Source organism: Fonsecaea monophora (genome assembly GCF_001642475.1).
Source record: "Fonsecaea monophora strain CBS 269.37 chromosome Unknown Scaff12, whole genome shotgun sequence".
Classification (NCBI taxonomy): domain Eukaryota; kingdom Fungi; phylum Ascomycota; class Eurotiomycetes; order Chaetothyriales; family Herpotrichiellaceae; genus Fonsecaea; species Fonsecaea monophora.
This window is the reverse complement of record NW_019173943.1, coordinates 209,765-237,613: the sequence shown is the minus strand read 5'-3', so window position 1 is coordinate 237,613 and position 27,849 is coordinate 209,765. Positions and strand designations below refer to the sequence as shown.

Genomic DNA, 27,849 nt, shown 5'->3' with positions numbered 1-27,849 from the left:
ATTCATTGCATTCTCTCCTCAATTGAAACCTCGACAGTCTTTGATAAAGTGACCGTGCACGTCTTCCCCTCGTCTCCATCAACCTGGTGCTCAGCATTTAGCTTCAAGCGCTGATCAGGTGTATATTGGTCTAGAACCATGTTCAGCTCTCGAACTCTCAGCCACGCTGGAGACACTGGCCAGCTCTTCGCTCTGGCACATGCATGGTTATTGTAAAAGGGCCATCTTCGTTCTATACACAGAAAGGAACAACTCCTGCACAACTATCCCAGAGAGCCTGCATCCAAGTCCTCAAGCCTGCCACAGAGCCAGATCCAGGATTTGCAGTGCGACAACAGAGGAACAATGGCACCATCTGTACGTAAAGGACCATCCATACCCAGATGACGTTCTTCCTCATGTACTGATTCCCCATATGACTAGATTGGCGAGTACGACCAAGTGGTTGCCATTACGCAGTAGGCTCAGTCTTGACTCTCGACCCCCCTTTGCCATTCTTGCTAACCTTTCAACCAGACAAATGATCAACAATTCACTCCAGGACCTGTTTGCGATCAACCAAGCAAACGCCGTGAGCGCTGGCCATGCAGCTGACGCCGTGATACCGAATTTCGGTCCAGGGACCTTTGCTTTCAAGGACTTCAAACTGGGTTGTCCCAGGGTTATCGTGCACTATAGTGACGAAGACAAATACCATGTCCTCTACCAGATCCACATTACCAGCGGCAGTTTTGTGGTATGTCCGTTTTCTTCTAAACAAATCCTCTCATTGCTGATATCGTGTTAGACCCAGAAAAGCTGGACGGACACGACGCCTCTCACATGGCCGATCCAGGACTGGTATTTCGCCTACTCCGTCAACATTGGCAAGTATTCTGTTCTTCAACTCAGGTTTGTGGCGGCTGACGTGGCACAGCTCTGGCGGACATCAGCAAGCCAGAGGTACTGGAGAGCTTGCGCAAGAAACACGACATTCCGGGTGACTACTCAATCCAGAAGTTGATCATGAATATGAAAGGTGATACAGATATCTGTTTAAAAGCCATGCTTGTAATTTCTAACTTGAGTACAGATCCCGACATCAGCTCAGCCACAATGACTCAGTCCTACTTTGGCGGGTATGAGAACGACAAAACACCCAAATTGTCTGAAGACAACCTGAAAAACATCAAGATTCTGATGACGACAATCGGCGAGGGTCAAAGCAGTATGTCGCCTGTGGTACCATGTGACACAGCATGAGAACCTTGAAGAGCTAACCCCTGGACGCAGACACAATGCTACACATGCAAGACTTGAATGTCCTCGGCTACGTGACCAACGGCCCCCAGAACAAAGCCGTTGTCGAGTCCCCTAAAGCGACCTTCATTCCCTGTGGGCTCCAGTTCCAGACATATCCATACAAATCCAATGGCAACGCCGCCGGGGATGGCACGACCGGCAACTCCAGGCTGAACTACCTCTGCTACCTCGAGAAGACACTCAACCCGGGCCAAAAGGACCCGCCGCCCATGCCGTCAGGGGACAAAAAGTATCTCGGCTACGACGGCAACTGGACCGCCGGGTCCATCTCGACGAGCAACGGACAAGACAACATCACAGACGACCTACCCCTGGGCGCCTTTGTCTTGACATCCGGCAATTTCATGGACCAATATCTATTTCCCAGGCTGCGGGACATCATTGCCCGAATGGCCATTGGGTGGTCAGACTTGAGTGCCGGAGCGTGGGCCAACTCGACATGGGCCATGTATGAGTGGCCATTCCCCTCCTCCCTCATCGACCAAGTCCACAATGTTTTGAAAACTGACACTTGGAAAACAGGGGTATCAATCTCCACATCAACGACCCCGGCAACGTCAAGGACAACGAATACAGGTTCAGCAAGACTCAAAATGGTCCGAAAACAGTCTGGACGTTTACGAAGTCCTGGCCTCAGGACCTGAAGCGCGACCACGGCGCTCAGTCGATCAAAGTTACTGCTGAATGTAAGTTCGTTGTGTCTTTGTTGCGATCTGGCCAAACTGTCTGGGAACTGCGGATTTGATGCTGACAATTTTCTCAACATCGTGTAGCGTCTTGCGAGGTAAAAATCACCGCCACTGGAGACAGCCCGACGATCAACGTCGAAGGCACCTCGTACATACGCCTGTACAGCGAGGTATGGTGGGGACTTGAGGACCATGCTGCCAGCAAGGGAGACGAGTACGTATACCATGCACGCATCCATATCACTTACTACAGAACTGACCCACGGAACCTGACCAATCTCTCCGCCCTTTGTAACATGGCACTAATCTACTCTCTGACACAGCATCCACCGCTCCTTCAAATGGAACTTCAACCTGACCCTCCAATCCGTCAACGACGGCGGCCTCCAAATCATCATGACGGACCGCGGGCACCACGTCGACTACGACTCCAGCGACAGGCGCGACCTGAAAGACAAGTTCGGCGGCATCATCGACTGGCTCGAGGGCTGGTTCAACACGTTCAACTTTGACAACCTGGGCAGCCTGGAGAACGTGCTGGCAAACGACATCGGGCGGGCGAGCAAGCTGGTCTTTCCGTGCTCGGGCGTCTTCTTCTACAAGAACCCCGTCATGACGGACCGGGGCGACTTGATGTGCAGTGTCGGGTACAAGCCGAGCGGGGAGACGTTTGGGGGCGCGGCCAGGGTGAATCCGCCCGTGCTGGCGCCGACGGATCCCAAGACGGTCAATGAGAAGACGGATAAGTGGTGATGATTTAATTCTGGGGTTGGACGAGGACGTGGGCTGGAGGAAAGACCCGATCAGTAATAGTGACTTGTATCTCCCTAGTAATACCAGTTGGATGCATACGGATACTCCATACCCCACATAGCCACTCAGCAGTAGTACATGCTGGGCGGTACACGGAGGAAATATCATAAAATACGCATGAAACTGCCCACGGGGGCATGCTTCCCAATGGTCTGGACCATCTGCTTGTCAACGACACCTGGGAATCAAAATTGTCGCAGTTTCCCCCACGATGCTTAAAGATGGGCACTCTCGAACAGGGAGACTTGCGACGAGGCATGGCAGAAACGGGGTCCATGGTCGAGAGTCGAGAGTCGAGAGTCGAGACCCCAGCTAATATGGCATGATTTTGCGTTTTGTGCTAAAAAGCCCTGCACATGCACTGATACAGTTGCGAGGCGTAGCTGAAAGCCCGGTTCGAGACTTCCCACTCCCTCAGCTCGTCCGGTTCAGTGTTCTGGTAATGGCGATGATGATGACGATGATGGTGATGATGATGAAGATGATGTCGATGTGAGGGGCTATTGAGTTACCTACTTGCATAGCACGTGCATAGGTAGGTACTCTGGGGAAGCCTCAAAGGTGTAAATTGTGGAGTTACCTCGTAAAATGTGGAGCTGAAACCCAAAAATGGCTAGACCCGCTCAATTCCAGGGTTACTTTGTACTCGCTTGACTCGGTACTCGTAGATAGAGACATGTGCCTGCGACAGTTGGCCGCCTTGGATCAGTCGTAAAGTATCAAGACCGAGTGACAGGCCAGGATCCACTACACTGCTGCCATACCATCTTTGAGCCCTTGCCGTTGCTTTCCTGACTTGTCAGTAGTACCAGGACAACCAATGGCCTTTCCCCCTTGCTCTCGACTGCGCTGGATCAAAAAGGGTTCTCTAAACATATTTAGCCTGCGACTTTGTGATCCGAGTCAATCCAAATCCAAAGCATTTCACTCCTCCTATGCGTGCCTCTCCTCGAAGCTCAGCCGTTGATACATCTCCTCCAGCTGTGTATGGGGCACTCTGGCATGCTCTTCAGGTAAGGTGTCCCTGCGCCATCCATCGAGGAGATTTTCAATCCTCGATTGATGCGCCGTGCCTTTGGCCGCACACCAGATGACCATGAGGCCGATGAGCATCCAATTACCCCCCAGAGGGAGATACGCCCTCGCATCCTCTGCTAGCTGGTATACTCGGGAGCAAAGGAGGTCGATCTCGTGAGCAAAGCGAGACTCCTTCGGCGCCAGGGCACGCTGAACACACAAAAGCACCGCAGTGATGACGAGTCCACGGTTATAGTACTTCTGCTTTAGTGCCAGCTCTTCGGTGCCACCATGGGTACTAACAGTGACTTCCCGCTGCATTCCAAGGGTGATTTGTTCCACTTCCCCCTGAAACTGCGTCACTCGGTAATACGCAGCCACTTCCTCGATACTCCCCCGTGCGGTACTTCTGACTTCTGTGAGGAATCGCCCGACCCTAACCGTGCACCGTAGAAGATGGTCCGAAAACTGATTGTTTGGGCAGGACGTCTCAAACATCTTCCACTGATCGCGACTTAATTTCGGATCTGGGTCAAATAACATCTCCTGGGCGACCTGGAATCGTAGATTGCCATACAGCATCGATTCGAAAGGCCCCTGGTCACGACGGAATCCGCGCAGCTTTAGCAATTCGACTGCTCCCGTGCCATGTGGTGAGATAAAGTTGCTGATCGGGCCAGGGAAATAGCATGATGCCTTGGCCAACAAGAAGACTGCACAAAGCGTCTCGACCTCTTGCGCCCGGACGGGGTCATCCAGGATTGAACGGACGGCGTTGATCGCCCGAACATACTGTCGTAATACCGGCCGGAGCGTTGCGCTGTCACGGACGAATCTGGTTTCGGCGTCGTGGAGCCCGAGTACCGTGGCAGTGGCGGCATCCAGGGCCTCATTACATCCCATGCGGCGGGGAAGATCTGCGAGGAATGGTCCCCATAGCTGCGTGATGCTGTATCGAAGGTCCTTTAGTGCTAGATGCGCGACCAACGACTGCGCTAGAATGCTACTTTCACTGCTCGGAGGGACACTGAAGTCGAAGGTGGGAGGAAAAGGTCGGGACGACTGTGGCGGCCCTTCCACCGGAGCAGGACAAGATTCTCGTCGATGCTGGCTACGATTGATGAACTTGTACCTCTGCTCGCCAGGCCCGATACAAGGTATTCGGGCTTTCCGACAACGTGTACATTTCGGACGCTGCAAATCGCACTGCATTTGATAATGTATGAGCATGAAGCTTCGAGTTTATGCTGAACAGCAAGACTTGCCTTTTTGTGGTGGGCTCGACAGGCCTCGCAGCCTCGCCCGATGGGTCCGCCTGGCATAATAGATCCAGAGCTTCTTTAGTGGGGCTTCGGTATCAGGGGTGGTCAAATCTATTTAGACATTCCTTTGAATTCAAACGGAGTATCCAACTATAAATTGATCATTCCCGAAGACCGAGGTCTTTTATTGTGATTAGAACAAGATCTCGTTGTCCTTTATGTTCAGAGACTCAGGTGCCTGGTTTCGGTCACAAAGCCTGGGCAGGAACGATTAAGTTACTCAAGGCCTCCAACTACGTCATTAATGCCCTGCACTTGCACCTGGCAGCTCACATTTTCGACCTACCACAACAACTCATCTGACACTTTGAATGTGAAATACGTGACCATTGGCAGAGCCGTCACAACTTCCCGATAATCTGCATGTCCAGGACGAGTATGATCAGGATCGTCAACGGAACAGACCGCCCCGGAAGCCAAGCAAAAGTACCTAATTCCTGCGATCTTCATTTCGGCAGGATATCCTGTGCCGTGGTGGAGTCACTATGCCCTGGCACCTGGCCAGGGGTCACTGGGGGCCGTGAAATGCTCGCATACTAGCGCACCGAAGACATCAGAATTACCCCGTCTCCTGCTTGGGACTTCAAGTCCCGCAGAACATTTACTCGAGAACTAATAGCATCCACCGGCCCAGTGCCGCAAGAAGAACGAGATGGATGTTACATGTATTGACCAGAAACGAGCATCCTGCGGAATCAGCTCCACTCGACTCTGCATCTCCTGGACTACAACAATAGAGCAAGCACCCCAATAGCTCCACCGACCACTCCAGCACCAGCCATCGACTTTGTCGGCCCGCTATTTCCTGTCGGCGACGCCGAAGCCACGCCCGTCGTCCCAGTCACACTGTCCGACGAGGCAGATCCCGAGGACGCCGTCGAAGCGGGTCCTCCTGTAGCCGTTCCACCAGCAGTCAAGGTTGTCTGAAAATGTGTCCCGCTCGCAGCGAGGCTGCTCGTTGCGGCAGCAAGGTTGCTCGAGTAATTGTCGTCGCTGGCGATGACGGTGGCACAGCTCAATGGCTGCGATGTGGTCGTGGTTGTCGCGGGCCCGGAACAAACAGGCCAGCCAGGACAGGTGGAGAGGTAAGGCGCAGAGAGGGTGCCTCCGACGCAACAGGCGCCGTCTTCGAATCCGGTGTCAACGAACCATACGCCGACGCAGCCGTGGAGATCTGTCTGGTAAGAGTGAGATGCGATCATCGAGGATGGAGAGAGGATGGGGAAGGAACTTACCCTTTGCGATAGTGCAAGAGTCGCAAAGGCAAGGGCTGCAGCATATGTCTTCATGCTTGCTGTTATGGAGGTCGACGGGATGCAGACACGATACAGGTTGAGATAGATAGGTAGATAGAAAACAAAGTGCATCAAAGCTATAACCGGCTTCGGGCGATACCTTTATACGCTGGCGCCTTGCTCGCTGCATCCCGTGTCAATGTCAATTTGGCCCCAATCGCACCTCTCTACGCCGACCTCGCATTCATTGGCCTGGCGTCACCTTCCACCTCACTCACCACCATTGCATCCATCCATCTGAATCCACTTTACCCAGGCCCGGGCGTTAGGCGGGCCACTGCCGTTGCTAGGGGCTGGACCCAACCCGCTCTGATTGGCCGAAGCGCCATGTCTTTCCTCTTTGGGAAATGAGGCTCTATTACTCTTGTTCCAACTTTCCCCTGGGTCCGACAAGTGGCAATATAACAGGCCATGCAGCAAGGCGCGGCCTGAAATATCTCTGAAGAGGCAATCCTGCGCGCTACTATACTCTGCTCTCCCACTGATTGGTGAGGGCGGGAATGCTGTCCAACTTCAGCGGCATCCCCGGTGGTGCATTTCCTGCAGACATTCCGAATCCTCGCATTAGACACGGGTGGGAATGACATCAGGAGGCTTCAAGAGACATGATTTCTTGTTTTTGGGCAGCTTTGAGAAGATGTTCGGCCACATTTGCAGCAAAGTCGGTCTTGTTGTAGACATTGTCGTGGGCTATAAGTAATGAGTCTTTGCCCGGTCTACAACTACCGTCATCAAAGCATTCTATACTTCTCTGACTCTGTTTCTATCAACTATTAGGCTTCACCATGATCTATCCGGCTTATCTGTTCGTGCCCCTCATAGCAACCCTCCTCAGAGGCACAGCACTTGCAATCCCGGCACCGACCCAAACTACTCCGTCTACCAATTCCTCTCTCAACTGGACACCTTGCCCGTCTCCGTTCCCACAAAATTTCCAATGTGCAGAACTGTCAGCGCCCTTACACTACAGCCGGGCCAACGAGCAGACCGTCACCCTCAACGTCGTCAAAATCCCCGCGAAAAACTCATCCGCTCGTCTTGGAACCCTAGTCTTCCAGGAAGGCGGCCCAGGCTACCCCACCGCCGCACACCTCATCAGCTACGACAATCAAGTCGGATGGCAAAGGATCCAAGAGCGGTTCGACGTCGTGGCCTTGGACTCTCGCGGCGTCGGCGTGAACTACCCGATGAAGTGCGACCCGCAGCTCTGGAATCAATTTGCCTCGACCCTGAGCTATCCCAAGACCGAGCAACAATGGCAGCAGACCCTGGAGTTTTTTGAGAATTTTGGCAGTGATTGTAAAAATCGGACCGGGGCGGAGATATGGCCGACATTCGACACGTTGACGTCGGCGAGGGACCTCGAGACTCTCCGCTCGGCATTGGGCGAGGGCGGGATCAATTACTATGGTCTGTCGTGGGGTAAGTAGTTTTACTCACCGGCTCGGTCGAACTCATGTCTAACGTGTCAAAGGCTCCCAACGTGGCCAGCAATACGCACAGCTCTACCCCAACAACATCAGAACGTTGGCGCTCGACAGCGTGCTGGATCACACGAGCCAGCCTGAGAACCTCATTGTTGACAGCGCCATTAGCTTCGGACTCGCGGCGGATTTCTTTTATGATTGGGCCAGCACAAACAAGTCATCGGTGCTGTACGGCCAGGACGTGAAGACACTTTTCCTCAACCTGGCGAAGCAGTTGGACCAGACCCCCGCCACCCTGACTGAATGTGTCCAGAGTGGGAATTGCTACCCAAACGTCACTCGCCAGGATCTATTGAGCTTCTTGAGCGGTCAGCTCGACTTCACCCGCAGCTTCCCCAGCTTAGCTCAGGCCATTGCCGAAATGGCCCAAGGCAACTATTCCGTCCTAGCAGCCCCCATTGTCACCGAAGAAACGTCCTCAGCCTGGTCTTTCATGATCGGATGCAACGACTGGTCCACCAACGAGACCTACGTCGACTTTTCCAACCGGCTGATCGCCGAGCGAGAATTGACCGGCGCTCCGGAGGGGGGAGACTATGTCGGCGCCACAGCCTGGGATCTTTGGATGCTTTACTGTCCACGATGGCCCACCGACGTGTCGAATCCGCCAAAACCCTTGGACATCGCCAATACCTCGGCACCGGTGCTGCTGGTCAATGCACTGTGGGACCCCGAGACCCCATACTCCGGCGCGGTGAATGTCCAGCGGCAGATTGGTGGGAGTGTGCTGCTGACCAGGCACGGTGAGGGCCACGGGAGTTTTCTCGTCGACGGGGGCGGAGAGGCCATGGACATCATCATGGAGTATTTGTTGACGGGCGCTCTGCCCGCACCTGGAACGGTAGTCTATTCTTGACGGGGTGGCTTGTGGCTCGTCTGGATGCTCAGGGAAGGTCTCGAGAGGCACAAGGAAATAAGTAGGGAGTAGTAATAATAGTGAAATGAGTTCAGGGCACGTGTGAGGAGTCGTACGTTAATCTTGATACTGCTCTACGTTGGTCAGCCACGCGGTCCAAATGCCATCACTTACAGAATTCGAGACCCAAGTGAGTAGGCGTGGCTGTTTCAGACAACATGTATCACTTACACAAGGCCTGACCATCGTTATCAGACTTTTTCGAAGCCCTTGTCGTCGTGAGAGGGAAGCCAGCGAGCAGCAGGATTGAGGAGGTGAGATGTCTATTAGAAGGTCGGAAATTTTCAGGAGAGGGTTTATTCTACTTCGTCGTTGCTGGCTTCGTGGAGTCCAAGTGCGGGATTTCGTCGCCCAGCCAACCAAGTCTGGTGTCACGTGACGAGTGCGGAAACCTTGGGAGAACGACACGACTGTGAATCGAACTCTTCTTCCCAAGCATCACCTCAACATCCACCATGTCGGCCGGCAAAGGTCCCTTCACACGTGCCTCTGCTGCGGGAGATCTGGGTGAGGTCGGAAGGCTGATCAATGATTTAGCGTTCCCCCTGGATGACCTTGCGACCATAGATCTATGGACGGCCTTCGACACGGCAGTTCAGAATGACGAGGTGCTGATCGTGGACAGTCTCCTCACTCTCGTTAAGCCTACTCAGCATAACCTCGTCACGGCGGTTGAAAATAGCAGTCGCTATATGATCGAGATCTTGTTACAGCATGGCTGCGATCTTAATCAGCAACTACGCTCAGACTGTCCGGGACCCCTATGGTACCCTCGCTCGTTCTTTCTCCTGGTCCCTCACTATTAACAATCCTTTAGTCTTGCGTTATCTGATCCGGAACTCGTTCAGTGGCTCGTCGAGCATGGGGCAGACCCTAACGCCACCTGCTACTTCGATATCACGGCTCTCTCCGTGGCAGCCGCGTCAGCCTCGAAAGAAGTCATTGAGCTCCTATTCAAGCTCGGCGCTTCCGCCGACCGTGGACAACCTCTACACTATGCGGTGATAAATGGCCGCTCGGATGACATCGTTACTTTATTCCTGAACAAGGGAACTCCGATCAATGCCCGGATGTTTGAAAGCCACCCGCGTTCCTTCGCTCAGCGCGAATGTCTTGGACTAGCAACGCCCATACATGAAGCCGTAAAGGCAAAGAATGTGCGACTCGTCCAGCTACTGCTCAAGTATGGCGCGAATATGAATATCCCAGATACCTTAGGGCAACTTCCGCAACTCGAGAATTTGGGTCATGAGATTAATAATTCTGCCAACGAGCGAATATTGTCACCTTTATGACCAAGGAGTCACGGATAAATCCTCTCCACCTCATGACCAGAGTTAATGTCAAGGGCAAAGAGGTCGAAATATTTGCAGGATAGCTTCTGAGGACTGTTACTCAACTTGCGTCCCAGGTCGTCGATTGGTCTGACACCCGCCGTGCCCAGTGATTTCAAGGAATCTAATTCGATGCCTCATCAGCCAATCTATAGGGGTCTACTGCTCTACTGGCTCGTACATCGGGCTGCCACTGCATGGACAACTCTTGGCACACGCCTCAGCGAGCAACCTTCGACGTACAAACCCTGCCCGCCATGATTCAATCGAAGCCCAATCGGCAAAAAAGCTGTCTCTTAACCTCGCTATCACTTATACTTATGCTCTGTAGCAAAGGTGGAGAACAATCCGCGACAGACAGAAGCTGCGGGTACTGTCCACTCTTCCATTCGATCCCAAGGGAGAAGAGGCTCAACCAAGACAATGGCGGAAGGGGTTCCCACCTACAACAAGGTCGCAGCGTCACGTCTAGCCTCGAGGTTTGGCATGAATGAAGTCAAATATCTGTACTTTACAACCTTGAATCGATACCTCCTTACCGAAGACTTAAATTCCTGCTTTGTGGTGTGTCTGATGTCTCCTGTCGCAACAATTGCAGCACACATTCCACCGCATCCTGGTCCCGAATATAAGGAGCTAGACGCTGGTGATCGCAACCTAATTTCGAAGATGATGGAATTCTCAACGCTATATCAGGCACATAAACAAGACTTTTCAACGTATAAGACTACTCTTGTCTATGCAGCGTTAGAGGGCAAAGCGGTACTCCCCGACAAGAAAGCTTTTATCGAGAGATGCCTCAAGCAATTCAAGGTCGACTTTCCGGTCCAAGACTACCACATCAAACTAGGTGATGCACCACGGCGTGCCGAACTTGGTACTTGCTTTGTTGAAGGGGGCACTGCTATAGGTTCTGCCTTCTACGTGGAGGACAAATTCATCGTGAGAGTGTGGAGAGGCGAAGTCCTTCGGCCAGCAATTGCCACTGCCAATTCAGCCGATCTCATCTCCCGACCACCAGTTGAGGGTACTCCACAAGCAACTTATTCCATCTCACAAGAAGCAAGCTATCCCCTTTCACAAATAAGCAACACTACTTCGCAAGCAATCTACTCAAATCACATCTTCCCTCGACCACAGATCTCGAGGGTTCCAGCGGTTCCAGAAGCACCATCTATGCCGGAACAGTCACCGGCGTCGCAGAACCCAGTGTTGTCAAGAACCCCAACCAATGTCTTCACTACTACACAACAAAACACTGGCCCCCGAAAGGAGAGCCCAGGCCCACATGTGTAGCCACACAGGCCCGAACGCCTGGATTGAAGGACTATGAGTTCGTGGCATCCTGACCCCAGGGAAACTGGAGGGCGGATCTAGGAAATGAGCAATGCAAAGATTCGCGTCAAGAAAGATGGTTTGGAGAAGGACATCTTTCAGGGGAGGAAGGTATTGGTATGTAAGGCCCTGAAGGTGTATACTCTTGCGTGATCGAGTTACCGCAGGGTAACGATGTGTTGCTAGCGGAGCTACTGAGCATCACCAGTAGTTGATATTACCACCGGGAGCGAGCCATATCTGTAATTCGGGTGCTGTTTTCGAAGGTCTCTTTCGAAAAGAGCCAGTGGCCATCTCTGTATGCTGGTGGATATCATACAGAAGGCAACATCTGGGCAAAGGGGAGTGAGTCGTAAGAAGGAGGCTGGCGAGCAACACAATTGAGGAATGGTCTACATATAGTTTCAAAGCTTGGGTAATTCTCTGCCAAGCCGCAAGGGCCGTTGTCGCTCCCCCGAAGTTCAACCGAAAATTTCAACTTTTCTCCCCCAGACTATATTGTAGATAGTTCTTAATTTAGTAAATAAACCTCCCTTCCTTTTTGCCCATCTTGCCGTCGTACGAGCCCCTTCACACAAAAATGGGTGCTCGAAAGAAAGAAGCCGCCCGCCGTGAGCGGCAGGGCCAGTCGACAGACGGGATGGCAAACGTCAAGGTCAAGGGCGAGAACTTCTATCGGTGCGTGCAGATGCAACCGAGCAATACCAGGCCGATCAACGCTAACAAGAAATCCTCAGCAATGCCAAGAAGCTCAAGACCCTGAACATGCTGAAAGATGGCAAGGCGCAGCGGAATGCCGACGGCAAGATCACGAAGGCCGCCTCTTACCAGTCCCGCGAGGTCCCCAAGGCCAGAGTCGAACCGAATCGCAAGTGGTTTGGAAACACGAGAGTCATATCCCAGGATGCACTCGAATCTTTCAGACAAGCTGTGGCAGAGCGGGCAGCGGATCCCTACCAAGTCCTTCTGAAGACGAACAAGCTACCGATGAGTTTGATTCGGGATGCGGAGAATACCAAGAATGGGATCAAACAACACCAGGCAAAGATTGCGGTGGAGTCTACTCCGTTCGCCGACACCTTCGGTCCCAAGTCGCAGCGGAAGCGTGTCAAACTAAGTGCAAGCTCTGTGGCGGACCTGGCTGACGAGTCGGTGAAAATGCACGACAACTACCTCGAGAGGCTGGAAGAGAACAAACTGCTGAGCGGACAAACTGCAGAACAAATGCAAGGACAAGAAGACGGCGAGCTAACCAGTGCCCGCGAACCCATCTTCTCGAAAGGCCAAAGCAAAAGGATCTGGAACGAGTTGTACAAGGTCATTGACTCGTCCGATGTCGTTATTCACGTGTTAGACGCCCGAGATCCTGAGGGCACAAGATGTCGGAGTGTGGAAAAGTATATCCGAGAAGAGGCACCTCACAAGCACTTGGTCTTCGTACTCAACAAGTGCGATCTGGTGCCGACAAGCATAGCGGTAAGATTACCTCTCCTTCTGCTCAGCAATCCTCCAAAGTCCTACGTACACACGCAAAACAACGTCCCCTCCATCGCTAAGTCAAGGCTCCTTTCTGCGTTATCGCAATTTTTCCTCAATGAAAGCAGCCTGTTACAGCTTTGGTACATCAAGCCGCGCTCGCCACCCTCACGGGCGGTTCTCGACAAATGCATCCGTCTTGGAAGCGTATATGTCATCAGAGCGCATGGCGTGTTTCGTTTGAGTTGAGGTTTGCTTTCTTTGTCCATGGCACGTCTCTTAGTAATGTCTCACACATCCATACTAATCCCAAGTCTTTAGGCTCAATGGACCAGACTGCTTTCCAAAGAATATCCCACCCTGGCTTTCCACGCGTCAATGACGAATTCCTTTGGGAAAGGCTCGCTTATCACGCTCCTGCGACAATTCTCCACTCTGCATTCGTCGAGAAAACAGATCTCGGTGGGTTTCATTGGGTATCCAAACACCGGCAAATCCTCAATTATCAACACACTACGAAAGAAGCGAGTTTGCACTGTCGCTCCAATCCCCGGCGAGACCAAGGTTTGGCAATACATCACATTAATGAAGAGAATTTATTTGATTGATTGTCCTGGAGTTGTTCCTCCTAGCCAAGGCGATTCCGAGGAAGACATCCTACTGCGTGGAGTGGTGCGTGTGGAGAATGTCGAGCATCCCGCACAATATGTTGAGGCCGTTTTGCGGCGAACGAAGACTCGCCATATCGAGCGGACCTACGAAATCAAAGCTGCGGATTACAATGACGATCCGATAGAATTTCTCAGCATTCTAGCCAGAAAGGGTGGCAGGCTGTTAAAAGGTGGCGAGCCTGATGTAGACGGTGTTGCCAAGATGGTTCTGAACGATTTCCTGCGCGGGAAGATTCCCTGGTTCACACCACCACCGAAGAAAGAGGGAGCTGACGGAACCGATGACGATCCGTCAACAGAAATAATTGAAGGGAGAGAAGGCCGGCTGGGCGAGATGCCTGGTAAGAGGAAGGCAGATCAACCCGCAACAGCTGATCAGAGTTCACTTGAGTCAGGTGCCGAACAGGACTCTTCGTCCAGTGATGACGAGGAAGAGGAAGAGGAAGCGAACAGAAGTGAAGAACCAGTTGATGATGACTTTGCAAAATTTGACGATGATGATGATTTGAGCGGTAGTGAGAGTTCTGGCAACGAAGAAGGGGGCACTCAGCTATGAGCCTGTGGCCTAGTTCGCCTTGAAAATCAATATAATCAGAAAGCCTTGCTTCAACTGCAGTGATCCAGTACTTTCCCTGCCACTTAAGTGGTCACTTGGTCCCCTGCTCCAGTGTGTTGTCTACCACCAGCTATCGCCTTGTCCTTAATATCGCTAATTCCAAAGAGCGGGCTTACGTCACGTAGACTCTGCTAGCAGTCTCATACCATAGCGCTGAAAGATGCATGCCGAACAGATATGATACCCACCCGTGCTTCGCACATACAGAAAGCGGAGGCGGCGGGAGGAGCCGCCAGGAACATAGAGGCTGTGACGTCAAGGTCATGTGAGCAAAATACGAGCATCAACTCCATCTTCGATTTTCTTCCGAACAACTGCACCTGACGGATTCTCATGTATCGATACATTCTCTTCCTTTTCCTAATGTAAGGCCATGAACACTTCGCCGACCTCGGTTCCAAGTAATCGCACTTCCCAATGCTCAGCTTCCGGCCCTTTTTCTGGATATGCTCATGGATAGCGTTCGCTGGAGCGTTTCCAGCGCGCCTACGAGCAAATGACAGAGAAATTTCCCAACAGACCTTTGAGTCCCTGGAAGAACTCGCGCGCATTGTCGACATATCCTACTGCGTCGGGACGACGGGAATACAAAAGCCCTTCAAATGCCTGAGTCGATGTAGCGACTTTGAGGGCTTCGAGCTCGTCACCACCTGGAACACCGGCCCTCTCCTGTCCGATTCGTCTGGCTACATTGCCTTGTCGCATCCCCCCTACCCGAAACGAGTCATCGTGGCATTCCGAGGTACCTACTCGATCGCAAACACAATTGCAGATTTGTCAACAAACCCCGCCGAATATGCCCCTTTCCCTTCGGAACGAGATAATGATTCGTTCTGCACCACGGCACAGTTGCAAAATGAAAAGCATTCTATACTTCCACAGCTACTGAAGCAGCCTGAAAAGAGGAATTCGGTACCGACAGAGTGTCTCAACTGCACTGTTCATTCGGGCTTCATGACCTCTTGGCGGAACACACGCTGCATCATCATTCCACACGTAGAAATGGCCTTGAGGGACAATCCTGACTACGAACTTGTGCTGGTTGGTCATTCACTTGGGGGCGCCGTCGCAGCGTTGGCGTCTCTGGAGTTTCAAGCGAGGGGGTGGAATCCTCACGTCACGACTTTTGGCGAGCCACGAGTCGGAAATCTAGCTCTGAATCAGTTCATCGACAAACGTTTCAACTTGAATACCACAAGCCCGGACCAGTGGACCTACCGCAGAGTCACACATGTGGATGATCCAGTGCCGCTGTTACCACTGGAAGAATGGGGTTACCGAATGCATGCCGGCGAGATATACATCTCTAAAGCCGCGCTGCCTCCTGGTCGTGCCGATATTCAGCATTGCGTGGGTGATGAGGACCCCGGTTGTATTGCCGATAGTGCATCGACCGAGATCGAGAAGGTAGGATCCGCAGCTCGGAGAGAAAACGGTACAGCCTCCGAGGTCAAGGGAATGTGGGAGATTGGTCGACGCTACAAACTCTGGCAGCTGTTCTTTGCTCATCGTGACTACTTTTGGCGACTGGGTCTCTGTGTCCCTGGAGGAGATCCATGGGACTGGTCGAGAGGCAAATACAATGCGACATTTACGAATGATGAGTTATGATTAGTCGTGATGGATGGAGAATGATACCATGAGAGAAAAGCACGGCGTTGGGAGATTCTGGTACGCCGGGGGTATCGGAGCCCCCGTACATAATCATAATAAGCATCTATACATAATATTCAAGACTATCATCATAATATTGTATGGTATCCTCAACATCCCGAACTTATGTACCTCCAATCTACGGGCCTTGCGAGACATCGTAATGCCGGCTTCATATTATTCCGCTCCGGTCTTGGCGCAAGGCTCTTCCCAGTTGCAGCCTTGACATCAACCTCTTTTGCCAATTTGGATTTCATTCCGTCAACCACTCGCCCTCGCAGAAACCCATCATCTCCTTTGAGTCTTCGAAGCCACCTTAGGTCTCGATGAATAGACCTTGAGATAACAGCACACCAATCTCTCCTTTCCCACAAATTCCATGTTAACTACCAAGCCAACACCCATGGCGTCGCAACTCCTGCCCCTAGGTATATCCCCATAGTTCACCGCATATTGTCCTTCTGCGTGGAGAGACTCAGATAGCTAGAGGCTGACCACGTCCTGGGAACAGAATTGATCGACAAGTGCGTCGGCTCGAGGATCTGGATCGTCATGAAAGGCGACAAAGGTAAGGAAGGGAGTGGCAGACGTTCACATCTTTGAATTCCTGCACAGTGCAGGGAAAAAAAAACAATTCGTGGATTTTGTCAATGGGTCCGTGCCGGATGTCTCACCGGGGTCTTATTAAGGGTCCACTGCCCATCGGCGGTCCTGTGTTGGAGATTCTCTAGTTGTATTTCTGATTCGTGGGCTTTTGACTGACGCTTTTGATTGTCGATGTGCAGAATTCGCCGGTACATTGATCGGGTTCGACGACTATGTCAGTAAGTATTTCCCCGGTTCGCCCATACCGGGCTAGATGCCCTGCAAGAGAGCGGAGATATGTCAAAAGCACGAGGAAGAGGATATACCTGCTAACCATGTTCCTTTTCTCCGCCGTGTATTAGACATGGTTCTCGAGGACGTGATTGAATTGTAAGTCTTGCCCGTCTGTGGTATTTCTTGGTGTTGGCATTTTCTCGCCCACTATATATACACTGTACCCGCCCCAACACGATCCAAGTATTCGAGTGACGCGAGGCTGACAGTGCTCAATAAGCGATTACACCGGGGCTCAAACGCGGCTGCCCAAGATCCTTCTGAACGGGAATAACATCTGCATGGTACGTATGACAGGACATCTACGCACGTTCTCACCCCCATCAATTCATAACTGCATACCCTACTTTCCTCAGCTCTCACTGTCCTTGATATACCTATTTGCCCCTCGGGCTCGTCGCTCAGATGTCTCTTTCCCCTTCTATTGCCGTTTCTCCCCCAAAGACCCCTTCTCATATCACACCCATCGCCCTGCGCACTTGGCACACTTCTACAAAGATTTATCCTGACTGATTTCCGCGAACAGTTAATCCCAGGCGGCGAAGGCCCCGTCCCGGCAACGGCATCGTGAGGAAGAAAATCGTTTTGGAATTTTTTCCCTTTCCAGGCCGTCCGGATTAGACCGCCGTGGTATCAACCAAGCAGGGAGAAAGGTGGAGAGGGACGAGAACAGGACATGAAGCGATATCGTTCTCACCTCTTAGGTTTTTGCCTTGAGCTGGCTGGAAGAAACGGGAATGGTGGAACAGTCGCATATCGCGCGCATGAGGGGACGAATATTCTGTATGTATATTTGACGAAAAGCCTAGTGAGCAGTGCTGCTTGAGAGTACAGCCTCCCCGGAAAAATGAAGAAACTAGTTATCAAAACAAAAATTGTGTAATCGGTCCTTCAGCGCGCAACACACTCCCCAGAAGGAAGAGAGCGGAGGGCTAAACAATACATCATTTTCATTTCCCGTATCTCGAGGCAGACTTCTGTAGGACTTGTACCGCCTCTCGCTGGACGCTGCGCACAATATCCCCTGCGGACCTGACCTCCTTGACCAATCCTATCCCCGTGCCCGCGTAGGTGGTCATTCTCCCTTCGGGGCCCCAGCCCGCATCGCCCATCTCCATGGCCTGCTTGTAAAGCTCGACGTTCTCCTTGTCGCCCATGCCGCCGTGCACCGCGTCCAGGTAGGTGCGGTTCACGACGCCGCGGCCCGTGTACGCCTGGGGCCAGCCGCGGATGCCTCTGACGACGTCGTAGATGGTGGTCGAGACGGTGCTGGTCCCTCCGTCGGTGACGCGGAGCACTTCGTCCTGGTAGCCCTTTGCGATGACGGCCTCGTCGCACGCGAGAAACCGTGTGCCCAGACACACGCCGTCGGCACCGAGGGCCAGGGCAGCCGCGGCGCCGCGTCCGTCCATGATGCCCCCCGCGGCGAGGACGGGGATGTCGATGCCTTCCCTCTCAAAGGTGTCCTTCACTTCGGGGAGGAGCGTGAGCAGACTGGCCCTCTGCGCGAGTCCGTGACCGCCCGAGTCGGAGCCCTGCACGATCAACACGTCCGGTTTCGTCGTCTTGGCGACTTCGATCGCCTCGGCCACCGTGCCCACCTGGACCCAGATCTTGGTGCGCTCGTTGCTCAGGTGGCGGACAGCTTTGGCCCAGTCGAGGAGATCGCTGAGGTGCGTGGGCGCGAAGAACCACACCGCCGCGACGGGATGTTTCTCCAGGGCTCCAGCCAGCAGTTCGAGGGAGCTACCCCAGTTCTGGATGCCCACGCCGATGGGGAGTAACCCGTCACGGAGCGGCACGTTTGTGGACTTTGCATATTCTGCTGCTTCGGAGAGGTTCTGCAGCAGGGAAGAGAGGTCGAAGCCGCCCGCCAGGAACCCAATACCGCCGTTCGCAGACACAGAGACTGCCAGACGACCCATTGTGATTTTCATCATAGGCGCCGATACCACCAATGGGAGATCGGCGGTTGTCCATGGATAGTCATCGTGAAGTGCATGGGACGGCATACTTGAGCCAGCAACTGTTCTAACGACGAGTTTTGCAAGACTATTGCACAGGAGCTCTTAAATCGAAAAGAACCAGACCTATACAACGTCAGAGAGGGAGAGCTCTTTACCGAACTCAGTTGCGAAAGTCAGGACGGTATGCCGCAAATCTCAACGTGCAGGTCAGAACTGAAACCGCTGACTCCCGGTTTTCTTAAGGCAAAAGGTGTGACAGCATTGCGTGGATTCTCAGTCCTGTGGTCCGCGGAGGGAGCTTTCCATGGCGCAAAGATCAAGGACAGGAATCGGAGAATAGTCCAAAGCAACCAATTGGAGGATCCATGGCACCGGCCGCGGAGATGTCGTTGGTTGAACTCAGTCCCTGGATTCAAAACAAGCACCGAACAAAAAAAGTGGCTGCGCCGAGTCAGTTATTTGATAGTCACATGACCCTTGGCATATTTGCATGATTTGTCTCCCGATTTATCGACTCCGACTTTTCAGATCGACGACGCCAACGAGACACGGCGTCTTCATTATTCCATCTCTTGTTGCCATTGCTCTGTGTCCTTCAATCTATGATCTAGCTTGCTACTTAGGCCTCCCCTGTCTTCAGACGTCACCGTCGCTTTAGCCCGTCGAATTTAGGATCTCTTTGTTTTTTCTGTCTTTTGGACCTTCTGGATATTTTCCATCTCGTTTTGACAATATGAATGCCCCTGACCGGTATGTTCTCGGCTTTCTTTTGTTTGTCGATCTTGCACGCTTTCGTTGTCCTTCTTGGAACCACTTGCTTTAAGAGCCGAAGAAAACATGAGGAGGAAAGGGGGTGAAAGAGGTGGTTGATTCACACACAAAGCGACGAGCCCACAGAGCAAACGTCCTCGACCCTTCCAAACCCCCTGGTTTCGCCCAAGTAACAAGGCCATACGCCTGGACAAAGTCTTCCTCAAATGACCTGTTGGTAACCGTGATGTGTTTCCTTGCAAACTGCCTGCGTCAAACAACCTTGGCCTTGGCGCACCTTTCTGCCTGCTCGAAGATCAGACCTCACCTTCGCCATCTGCTGCCTCCCCTAACAATTTATCCTTCTTCGGTATCTCACCATTTCTCGGAACTGCCTTTCAAAATCTTCCTGTCAGAGAAACTGTCGTCATCCATGTCCGAGACGTCTTCCGACCAGGCTGCGGCCACGAATGACCAGACTCCTCCTATGGATATTCTCTCACCTAGACGAACCTTGTCTGGCCAACTTATCATCGTCGAGAACCAGCGTTGGCCTGATCATCCAAAGAATAAATACCGGGGAAGCGTCAATTCCGGAATTGACACAAACAGTGTCAACATCCCGACAGCGTAAGTTTCAATTTCTCCACGGTCGCGCTTCCTCTGGCCTCCTGGACCTGGATCAGTTCTGGAATCCGGACTTGGACCCAGGCCCACCAAGGGAACCTCGATTTATTTTTGACACAATTTCATAGCTCTGGAAGTGCAGACACCACCACCACCACCACCGCTGCGACCGAGGATCCCGTCGAGATGGCTGGCACGGAAGAACCTGGTTTGCCTTCCATACCGGATCCGGCTTCTCTATCTTCGCCATCCAAACCACGTTCAAATACCGGTACCTATCCTGGTGCCGGGCCCGGTGGCTGGCCAATCGACGGCTCTGCCTGGAGGAACCACCCTGCGAACCGTCGCTACCAGTTCTTCCAACTGGAGCAGATGCACCATGAGGAGATCAACAGACTTGAGTGGTGCGCATTTTGCAAGAGACAGGCGAATAGCTGGACCCCGAACCCTTGGCCAAATTATTCCTCTAGCAATCACGCGTGCCTGCTTTCCCGACATGTTTTACTTCAAAATATGGGCCTGACACATGCTAACTGTTGGGCAAATAGTACCGAGGCTTTCCTTCTTGGAGATGATGAGAAGAAGATTGAAGAGAAGATCGACACCCGTAAGTCTTGCATTGACGACAGGGCCCAATGAACTCCTAACTGATCCACGCGACGTAGGTACTCCAAACACGACCATCTTCACCTTCAACAAGGAAGACCACACCCTCGCCAATCTCCTGCGCGACAAGCTTCTAAAGAATAGCCACGTCACGTTTGCTGCTTATCGAGTGCGTCATGTGCAAGGGCCCCAGCCAGCCCTCTTGGAATCACACACAAATACTAACACAAACCTTGTTCCTTTTAGATCCCGCACCCTCTCTTCGCCAAATTCGAACTCCGAGTCCAGACCGACGGCGAAATCACCCCGAAAGAAGCCGTGCTGGCCAGCTCCCGCGACCTGGTCCACGACCTAGACGTGCTCAAGACAAACTTTACGAGAGAGTACGAGTTGAGGAAGATGGTCGGCGGTGCCCAGAACGGCCAGTGATCAGTGAATCCAAAGGCTCAAGGCTCAAGGCGTTCTTGCTTGAGCAAGCCGACCAGCGAGCCAACCAGCACGGTTCGTGCGTTCGTTCTTGACGTGCTGGTGCAGCTGGGCCCCCAAAGCCAAGACACGAGATTTGACGGATCGGGCGGATCAGATACGATACCCCTGTTGTACCATTAGCGGCGGGCGCGGTCGGGGTCGGTTGGGATTTAAGGGATTCGAGGGCGTTTAATCGGACAGTGAGTGTCAGGGACGGTATCTTGACAGCGGTGATGATGGGACTCTACGCATATGAAGGAGGTTTTAAAAAGCATCACGTAGCAATAGCACATCATCGCATAGCATCAACAGAGACATTATGACGTGCTGGTTGATCACATGGACTCTTTATTCTTGAACCCAATAAAAAGGAGAGCGAGCGACATAGAAAATGCCTTGCACAATAGCCAGTACCACTTGAGTATGACGAGGGCCTTGGAATCATCTACCCATCCATCTACCTAAATAGGTATCTATCCTATCCTACACACGCGTAAACCCCTTGTAACCCTGCTGCGCACACTCCTTGATGGTCTTGTAGTAAGTAGGCACACCACCCAGGTAGATGAGCGGCTCCCTCGGCTTCCCGGGGATATTGTCGCCCATGTACCACTGCCGAAGTTTCGTCAGCGAGAAATGCGGATCGAACGAATGGGGAAAAGGATAAGGGGGAAACGCAGTAAACGGGTTGAGGGAAGGGAAGCGACAAGGAAAAGGTAAAGAAATCAAGAAAAAAAAAGAGCCACATACTGATTTGGTCTTTGGCAACAGCGTCGCGTTGGCCAGTTTCCAGACATCCTGAGCCCACTCGTCCTCGACGTCGGGGTTGGCCTCGATCTTTTTCAATCCCGAGCTGTCCATGTCCTTGATCGTCTGCACGATCCACTCGCCCTGCACCTCGGCGCAGGTCGGGCCGTTACAGAGGGCGGTCGGGGCCTGGGGCCCGTAGGTGAAGAACATGTTGGGGAAACCCGCGACGCAGAGGCCCAGGTACGTCTTGGTGCCCTTTTCCCACTTCTCAGCAAGCTTCTGGCCACCCACGCCAGAGATGTCGATCTGCTTCAGCCCGCCGGTGATGGCATCGAAGCCCGTCGCGCAGACAATGTAGTCGAGGTCGAAGTCGCGGTCGACGGTCCGGATGCCGCGTTCCGTAAACTCGACAATCGGCGTCCTCTTCATGTCGACCAGCGTCGTGTTGGGTTGGCTGAAGATCTCGTAGTAGCCATTCTCCAGCGAGATTCGCTTGCAGCCAAAGGCGTGCGGCTGGATCTCGGGTGCAAGCGACTCTTGTAGGTCCGGGTCGTGAATGCGGGCGCGCACCTTGGCTTTCCAGAATTCATATGCTTCCTTGTTGGCCTCTTCATTGAAGAGCATGTCATAGTATGTCGCGAGCCAATAGTGAAAGTCTCCCTTGGCCCAAAGCTCTTCGTATGTCTCTCTCCTTTTCTCCGGGGTGTCGTCAAACGTGGCCCGTGGCAAGAAGTTGTACGAAAACCCACCAAAAGAATTGATCCGTCCGGCAAAGAGGTCTGGGTACTCTCGGAGTGGAGCAATCTGTTCATCGCCAGTGTATTCGATCTGCTTCATGGGTATTGCCAGGTTCGGGGTCCGCTGGAAAAGTACAAAGTCTTTGGCCACCTTACTGAGCTCCTGAGCAAGTTGCACTCCAGTTGACCCCGTTCCAATTACCGCGATTCTCTTTCCCTGCAGGTCTTGGTCTTCTTTGGGCCAGTATGAAGGATGGACAAAGGTCCCGCGGAACTTCTCGATGCCAGGCCAGTCGGGGATATGTCTCTTGGCCGAGAATCCGGTATTCAAGAGGAGGAACTTCGCAACGAAGCTGGGGCCTCCCTTGGTCGTTATGTGCCACTTAGCATTCTCATCATCCCACGTCGCTGCGGTCACCATAGTGTTGAATATGGCATCTCTGTCTAGATCCCACCTCTTTGCAACAAAGGCGAAGTAGTCTCGAAGTTCGGCGCTGCCGGGGAACCGCTGCTTCCAGCGCCAGTCCCGCCAGAGCAGAGGATCGGAAAACTCGTAGAAAGGAATCGGGCTATCCACACGTGCCCCCGGGTATCGGTTCCAATACCATACACCACCCCAGCTTGAAGCACTGTCGACGATCTTGACCTTGTAGCCTTCCTCGCGCAGTCTTTTCAACTGGTAGACTCCCCCAAAGCCAGCTCCGACAATGAGCGCATCGAGCTCAATTGTCTGCGGTAAGGAGTCCATGCCAGGCGTGCCGAGACAGGATGTGCAGTTTTGAAGACAGAGTATGAGACGAGAAGATTTTCCAGGCGGTTTCGATATAAGAATGGGCTTTCTGGACACATAGACGGGTTTTCAGTATGGCAGCTTCATGCTTTAAGTACCATATGCCATTGGTAGAGGACATGGTGAATTCAGCCCACTGGCCAATCAAGGCCATTCCCGACGAAAGGATAAGGAGGTCCCATGGGAGAAGAACCAGCAGATCCTTAGGACAAGTGAACCTCACTTATGCATTGCCCCCTGGGAGACTGATGCTCCACAGGTCGGAAGCAGTCACCATATCGACATCAAGCTGAACGACTGGGCAAGGTCTGCCAAAATCATAAACTCCAACAACAAACATCACGACCATGCTATGGATCTCCGGGTCACAGGCTTCTCCCATTGCCATCCGAAGCATGATCTCTCTGGTCGATGCATATGATTACAAGACACGTAGTAGCTGGTCGCTTTCCTCCAGTAGCCATGCATCGGTCACAATGAAGCAGCCGTCAAGCCGATTGAGAGACTATGCCGATCATGCACCGGGAGTGAAAACTTCCAGAGACAGCGTGGCTGGTGACGTTGATAACGTGGATTGGGTCAGACAAACGGACTATTACAAGGCTAGGTGTCGGCCTTGAGGACGACGACTTCAACCGAGTCAACCACCCCGCAGTGTCGTGCATGAATATGGAGTAAGCCTCACTCTGGGGAGCGTCAACTCTGAGTGGTTTCCATATCAGTCGGGAGGTAAAATCGGCAATGAATTTGGGGGTCGGAAATCTGGGGAGACGCATTCTCATCGGAAGCATAGCGTCGTGGTTTTTCGGCATCTCCTCTCATTGGCCCGCTCTGCAAATCCCCTGCTTGTATGGATGCATGCATCCACAGGCCGAAGGGTTTTCGGAAAGGATGCCCAGCCCGAAGCCTCCTTGGTGGGATTCTGTACACAGGCCTGGAAGGGGGTACAGCCCATGCCCCTCCCCAGAGGTCTTGAGTGCGAAGGAAGTCATCGAGGTAGAAAAGTGACAAGAACTATTTCTCAGGCTTGTTGATTTGGGCACTGGAGAAACCTGCTGGCCCCAAGAGACACAACAGATATTGCAGGGCCATGAGACGAGTCGCATTGCTGCAAAACGACATTGCAGACCTCAGCAGACCTTGTCGGCAAAGAGTCGCATAGACGCTATGGCTGCTCAAAGAAGAAGAGGCACAAGCTCAGTATCCAGTTGAGTCCGCGGCTGGAGGCATATTGCCTATGTCCCCATGCGCAGATCCTTCCCGAGTGTTCAACTATCCAAGAGTCAAGTTTCTGCACAAAGAGCAGTCAATGAGGCGTTTCTAACAGTCACCACTATTCCAGGAAATCTCGCTCATCCATCATAGAGAACAAGGGCACGTTATCCTCGTACGAGCCGAACCATAACGTCCTTGGAGACATAGGAGGCAACATCGAGATGTCATCGTCAAATGCAGAGGGACCAGCCAATACCTCGAGATTGAGGTTATCGATGTCTGTGTCATCGAGCGTATGCGATCCAGCATTTTCGCCATTGGCATCGGTGGGCAAAGTGCTCAGTCCTTGGTCGGTATGCAAGTCTGGTCGACCTAGGAGGTTCTCGATGTTGTCGACAGAGCGGGTATCTCTCGCCGGAATACTTGTCGTGCTCAAATGTTCCTTCTCATCCTCTCTACGGATTTGTCCAAACATCCCACTCACCAGTTGAGAGTGAATTGCCATATTTTCTGTCGTTTTCCTCCTAACGTAGATCTTGCATGCATCTAGCAGTGACTGAAGAATCACCAGATTCCTTTTTGCCACAGCGTCGTGTGGAAAGAGGTCAAGCAGCCGCAGTGCAGTGCCGAGGCTGTCATCCAAGGGATATATCTTATACAAGTCACCGAAGTAAGACAATCCCAGCACGAGACCTGAAACAAAGATCGAATTGACAACAAAAGGAAGTCTCTTCGGTATACCTTCAAATCCAAGTAACTTTCTTAACAGATTCACTGTGCTTATCGCAGAGTTGACACAAGCGTGAACTTGGATTCGGTGGGAAGATCTGAGAGGGTCAGGGCTTCTGTCTCCATCGCTGCAGTTCTGCGCCTTCAGTGCAATGCGACTGGAAATATACTCCACAAAGAACGGCCGAGTGAGAAGCATTATAGTCCAGTAGTATGCTTCATGGACGTGTATGAGACCAATATTTGGCAGCCGGCCCTCGAGGAATTCCTGGTCCTTGATCCGGTCTGTATCTAGATAGCTGTGGAAGCGAACTGTCCATCGGCGATGGTGTTGGCTGATTTTCTGAATTGTGTCGGTAGAGATCATCCGCTTCGCATATATGTCGGTCAAGATCTTTTCAAAGATGGCGCACAGGTCCACCGACGGGGAGTAGTTCTCGTCCAGCTCTGTGTTCCGTGTCTCTTCCGTAGACGGAGGCCTTCCCAGCGAGGTGCTCATAAAGAGGTCAAGGATCCGCATCACCTTCCAGACCCTCTCCCGTGTTTTGATCTCGGCCGGAGAAAAGAGCCCGGCGATATCAGACCGATGTAGCCCGAGAGCATAAGCGGCACGAACGGCCGTTCCGAGATACATAAAGGCAGCATTTCTTCGAGACGCCCCCAGCAGGTACATTGTGATCATAGCGTATGCTTGCACGGTTGGAATGCTGGGATCTTCCATGAAATACGATGCCGTCAGAAACCGACCATAATCAAAGTAGACCTTGGCAAGTGCATCTTTGTCTTCGGGACATGTCTGGGCTCCTATGGCGAACACGAGAAAGTATATCGCGCTCAAGACAGACGTGTGGTGCGGTTGAGTCTCCAGCCAACTTGCGAGATTGTCGAGGAGGTCACTCTCGTCAAAGAGATCCAGCACACAGTTTGTGGCCATGATATACCGACGAATCAAATAAGCTGCCTCATCAAAACTCGGTTTGACAGGAGGTCGGTGGTCTGTTGCGTGCAGCCAGGTAGCGGGACCTTCGGGCGCCGACTCGACCATCTGGTATCGGAAAGGATCTTCCACAAACGCACATGGTCCGATGCACGTCCCGACGAGACTGCAGATGTTTTGAAGCAGTGACAAGTCAGCCGAGTCTCCAATAAACATGTATTTGCCCTTGGTGTCTTGTATGAGCCGGGATGTCTCGAGAACAGAGCTCGTAGAGGTATTGCTCATCGCCAGGCTTAAAGGATAGAGCGACTCGTGTGGTGGCCCGTCTTGCACATTCCTATCTTGACTGATTGATTCGACGTCGATTGAGGCTTCGTGATTGATGTTGTACGGCTTTGTGAAACCCGTGGACGTCTGGCGAGACTGGGATTGACATGTCGAATGAACGCCACGTTCAATGCAGCGAGCGCAGGGTCTGCTTCCCGAACACTTCTCTTTGCGACGTTTGCAAGTGCTGCACGCTTCGGCGCACCGATAGCGACGCCGCCTTACAGCGGTGTTCTTGATCATCGATGCAAAAGAGGCTGTATATGGAGATTTTTGAGATAGTGGACCCTGGTCTGCTGGGTATGCGAGTGGCTTAGGTAAAACGACATCGAGGGCCAGCCAGGGTACATCCTGAGTTTTGGGCGTATCCTGCATTTTGATTATTCCCGAAACCTCGGGCAGATTGTGCGGAGCCTTCTTGGTCCCTCCACATAGGAATTATAGTTAGGATTGGAATTGTAAGGCGATTGCCATGTAGTTTGTTCCTGGTACACGGATAGTTGACTTCGTTGACGTCCTACCTTCCCATCAACTTTGGGCTCTCTGGGCCCCATGGACAAAGGATATCCCTTGGTGAGACTATCAGCAGGATCCTTACCGGTGCCGCATCCGGGGTAGGATGATCTGGAGATTTAAGGTTGAGGAGTTCATCCCTCGCGTTGCTCCACCAAAGATGTTCCGCAGTTTTCCCCAGTACCCATTCAGCCGATGGATTGGCGGACACTGCGGTCCAACATGGGAGCCGTAATAATATGCTTCGGGGCTTCGGGCAGCATTTTGTTTTCCATGGAACGAATCGTACGGATAAGTGTCCAGAGTCAGCCTTCGCAGTTGATTTGTCTGGATTCGCCGAGATTCTTGTCATCAAAGGAGCTCTTTCTGCTCCTCTTTTTTGGCAACATAAATAGCTAGTCAATCTGGCGTTCAGCTGAGGAACAATGGCAGCGCAGGACAGATGGTCACCAAGGGCGGCTTGTCTGAAGGAAAAGGCGACTGGGTGTCAATCGCTACAAAGCTTGTCGTCAGTAATCTAGTAGGGACATGGGCCATTGACACTGCTCTGTGATTTTCACTTGACTTCGTTGCCATTCAAGTGATTGTCTCAGGCTGTCTGTGTCAGCAACGTCTGTCATGAAATGTT

General features: G+C 52.5%; 12 protein-coding genes across 12 annotated transcripts; 7 read left to right on the top strand and 5 right to left on the bottom strand.

Moving 5' to 3' along the window:
- Positions 1-345: 345 nt before the first annotated feature.
- AYO21_02671 (hypothetical protein) lies at positions 346-2,744 on the top strand (the record flags this gene model as incomplete). Its single annotated transcript, XM_022652648.1, has 10 exons — positions 346-357; positions 424-458; positions 517-736; positions 788-870; positions 933-1,018; positions 1,073-1,207; positions 1,273-1,750; positions 1,825-1,988; positions 2,076-2,205; positions 2,315-2,744. 10 exons carry the CDS (start codon positions 346-348, stop codon positions 2,742-2,744), a joined length of 1,773 nt encoding a protein of 590 aa, XP_022515004.1.
- Positions 2,745-3,737: 993 nt separating this feature from the next.
- On the bottom strand, positions 3,738-5,033 carry AYO21_02670 (hypothetical protein; the record flags this gene model as incomplete). The annotated part of the gene is made up of 1 exon (XM_022652647.1): positions 3,738-5,033. The coding sequence occupies one exon, from the start codon at positions 5,031-5,033 to the stop codon at positions 3,738-3,740; it is 1,296 nt and encodes a 431-aa protein (XP_022515003.1).
- An 835-nt stretch (positions 5,034-5,868) lies between these two features.
- AYO21_02669 (hypothetical protein) lies at positions 5,869-6,432 on the bottom strand (the record flags this gene model as incomplete). The annotated part of the gene is made up of 2 exons (XM_022652646.1): positions 5,869-6,321; positions 6,379-6,432. 2 exons carry the CDS (start codon positions 6,430-6,432, stop codon positions 5,869-5,871), a joined length of 507 nt encoding a protein of 168 aa, XP_022515002.1.
- A 791-nt stretch (positions 6,433-7,223) lies between these two features.
- On the top strand, positions 7,224-8,781 carry AYO21_02668 (hypothetical protein; the record flags this gene model as incomplete). Its single annotated transcript, XM_022652645.1, has 2 exons — positions 7,224-7,860; positions 7,913-8,781. 2 exons carry the CDS (start codon positions 7,224-7,226, stop codon positions 8,779-8,781), a joined length of 1,506 nt encoding a protein of 501 aa, XP_022515001.1.
- Positions 8,782-9,296: 515 nt separating this feature from the next.
- Positions 9,297-10,136, top strand: AYO21_02667 (hypothetical protein; the record flags this gene model as incomplete). Its single annotated transcript, XM_022652644.1, has 2 exons — positions 9,297-9,607; positions 9,659-10,136. The coding sequence occupies 2 exons, from the start codon at positions 9,297-9,299 to the stop codon at positions 10,134-10,136; spliced, it is 789 nt and encodes a 262-aa protein (XP_022515000.1).
- Positions 10,137-10,598: 462 nt separating this feature from the next.
- Positions 10,599-11,471, top strand: AYO21_02666 (hypothetical protein; the record flags this gene model as incomplete). The annotated part of the gene is made up of 1 exon (XM_022652643.1): positions 10,599-11,471. One exon carries the CDS (start codon positions 10,599-10,601, stop codon positions 11,469-11,471), a length of 873 nt encoding a protein of 290 aa, XP_022514999.1.
- Positions 11,472-12,090: 619 nt separating this feature from the next.
- Positions 12,091-14,213, top strand: AYO21_02665 (hypothetical protein; the record flags this gene model as incomplete). The annotated part of the gene is made up of 3 exons (XM_022652642.1): positions 12,091-12,188; positions 12,248-12,986; positions 13,308-14,213. The coding sequence occupies 3 exons, from the start codon at positions 12,091-12,093 to the stop codon at positions 14,211-14,213; spliced, it is 1,743 nt and encodes a 580-aa protein (XP_022514998.1).
- A 477-nt stretch (positions 14,214-14,690) lies between these two features.
- On the top strand, positions 14,691-15,884 carry AYO21_02664 (hypothetical protein; the record flags this gene model as incomplete). Its single annotated transcript, XM_022652641.1, has 1 exon — positions 14,691-15,884. The coding sequence occupies one exon, from the start codon at positions 14,691-14,693 to the stop codon at positions 15,882-15,884; it is 1,194 nt and encodes a 397-aa protein (XP_022514997.1).
- Positions 15,885-17,755: 1,871 nt separating this feature from the next.
- Positions 17,756-18,817, bottom strand: AYO21_02663 (hypothetical protein; the record flags this gene model as incomplete). Its single annotated transcript, XM_022652640.1, has 1 exon — positions 17,756-18,817. One exon carries the CDS (start codon positions 18,815-18,817, stop codon positions 17,756-17,758), a length of 1,062 nt encoding a protein of 353 aa, XP_022514996.1.
- Positions 18,818-19,955: 1,138 nt separating this feature from the next.
- Positions 19,956-21,184, top strand: AYO21_02662 (hypothetical protein; the record flags this gene model as incomplete). The annotated part of the gene is made up of 4 exons (XM_022652639.1): positions 19,956-20,152; positions 20,278-20,756; positions 20,815-20,924; positions 21,002-21,184. 4 exons carry the CDS (start codon positions 19,956-19,958, stop codon positions 21,182-21,184), a joined length of 969 nt encoding a protein of 322 aa, XP_022514995.1.
- A 522-nt stretch (positions 21,185-21,706) lies between these two features.
- On the bottom strand, positions 21,707-23,458 carry AYO21_02661 (hypothetical protein; the record flags this gene model as incomplete). Its single annotated transcript, XM_022652638.1, has 2 exons — positions 21,707-21,835; positions 21,974-23,458. The coding sequence occupies 2 exons, from the start codon at positions 23,456-23,458 to the stop codon at positions 21,707-21,709; spliced, it is 1,614 nt and encodes a 537-aa protein (XP_022514994.1).
- A 1,375-nt stretch (positions 23,459-24,833) lies between these two features.
- Positions 24,834-27,083, bottom strand: AYO21_02660 (hypothetical protein; the record flags this gene model as incomplete). Its single annotated transcript, XM_022652637.1, has 1 exon — positions 24,834-27,083. One exon carries the CDS (start codon positions 27,081-27,083, stop codon positions 24,834-24,836), a length of 2,250 nt encoding a protein of 749 aa, XP_022514993.1.
- Between the last annotated feature and the right edge of the window lie 766 nt (positions 27,084-27,849).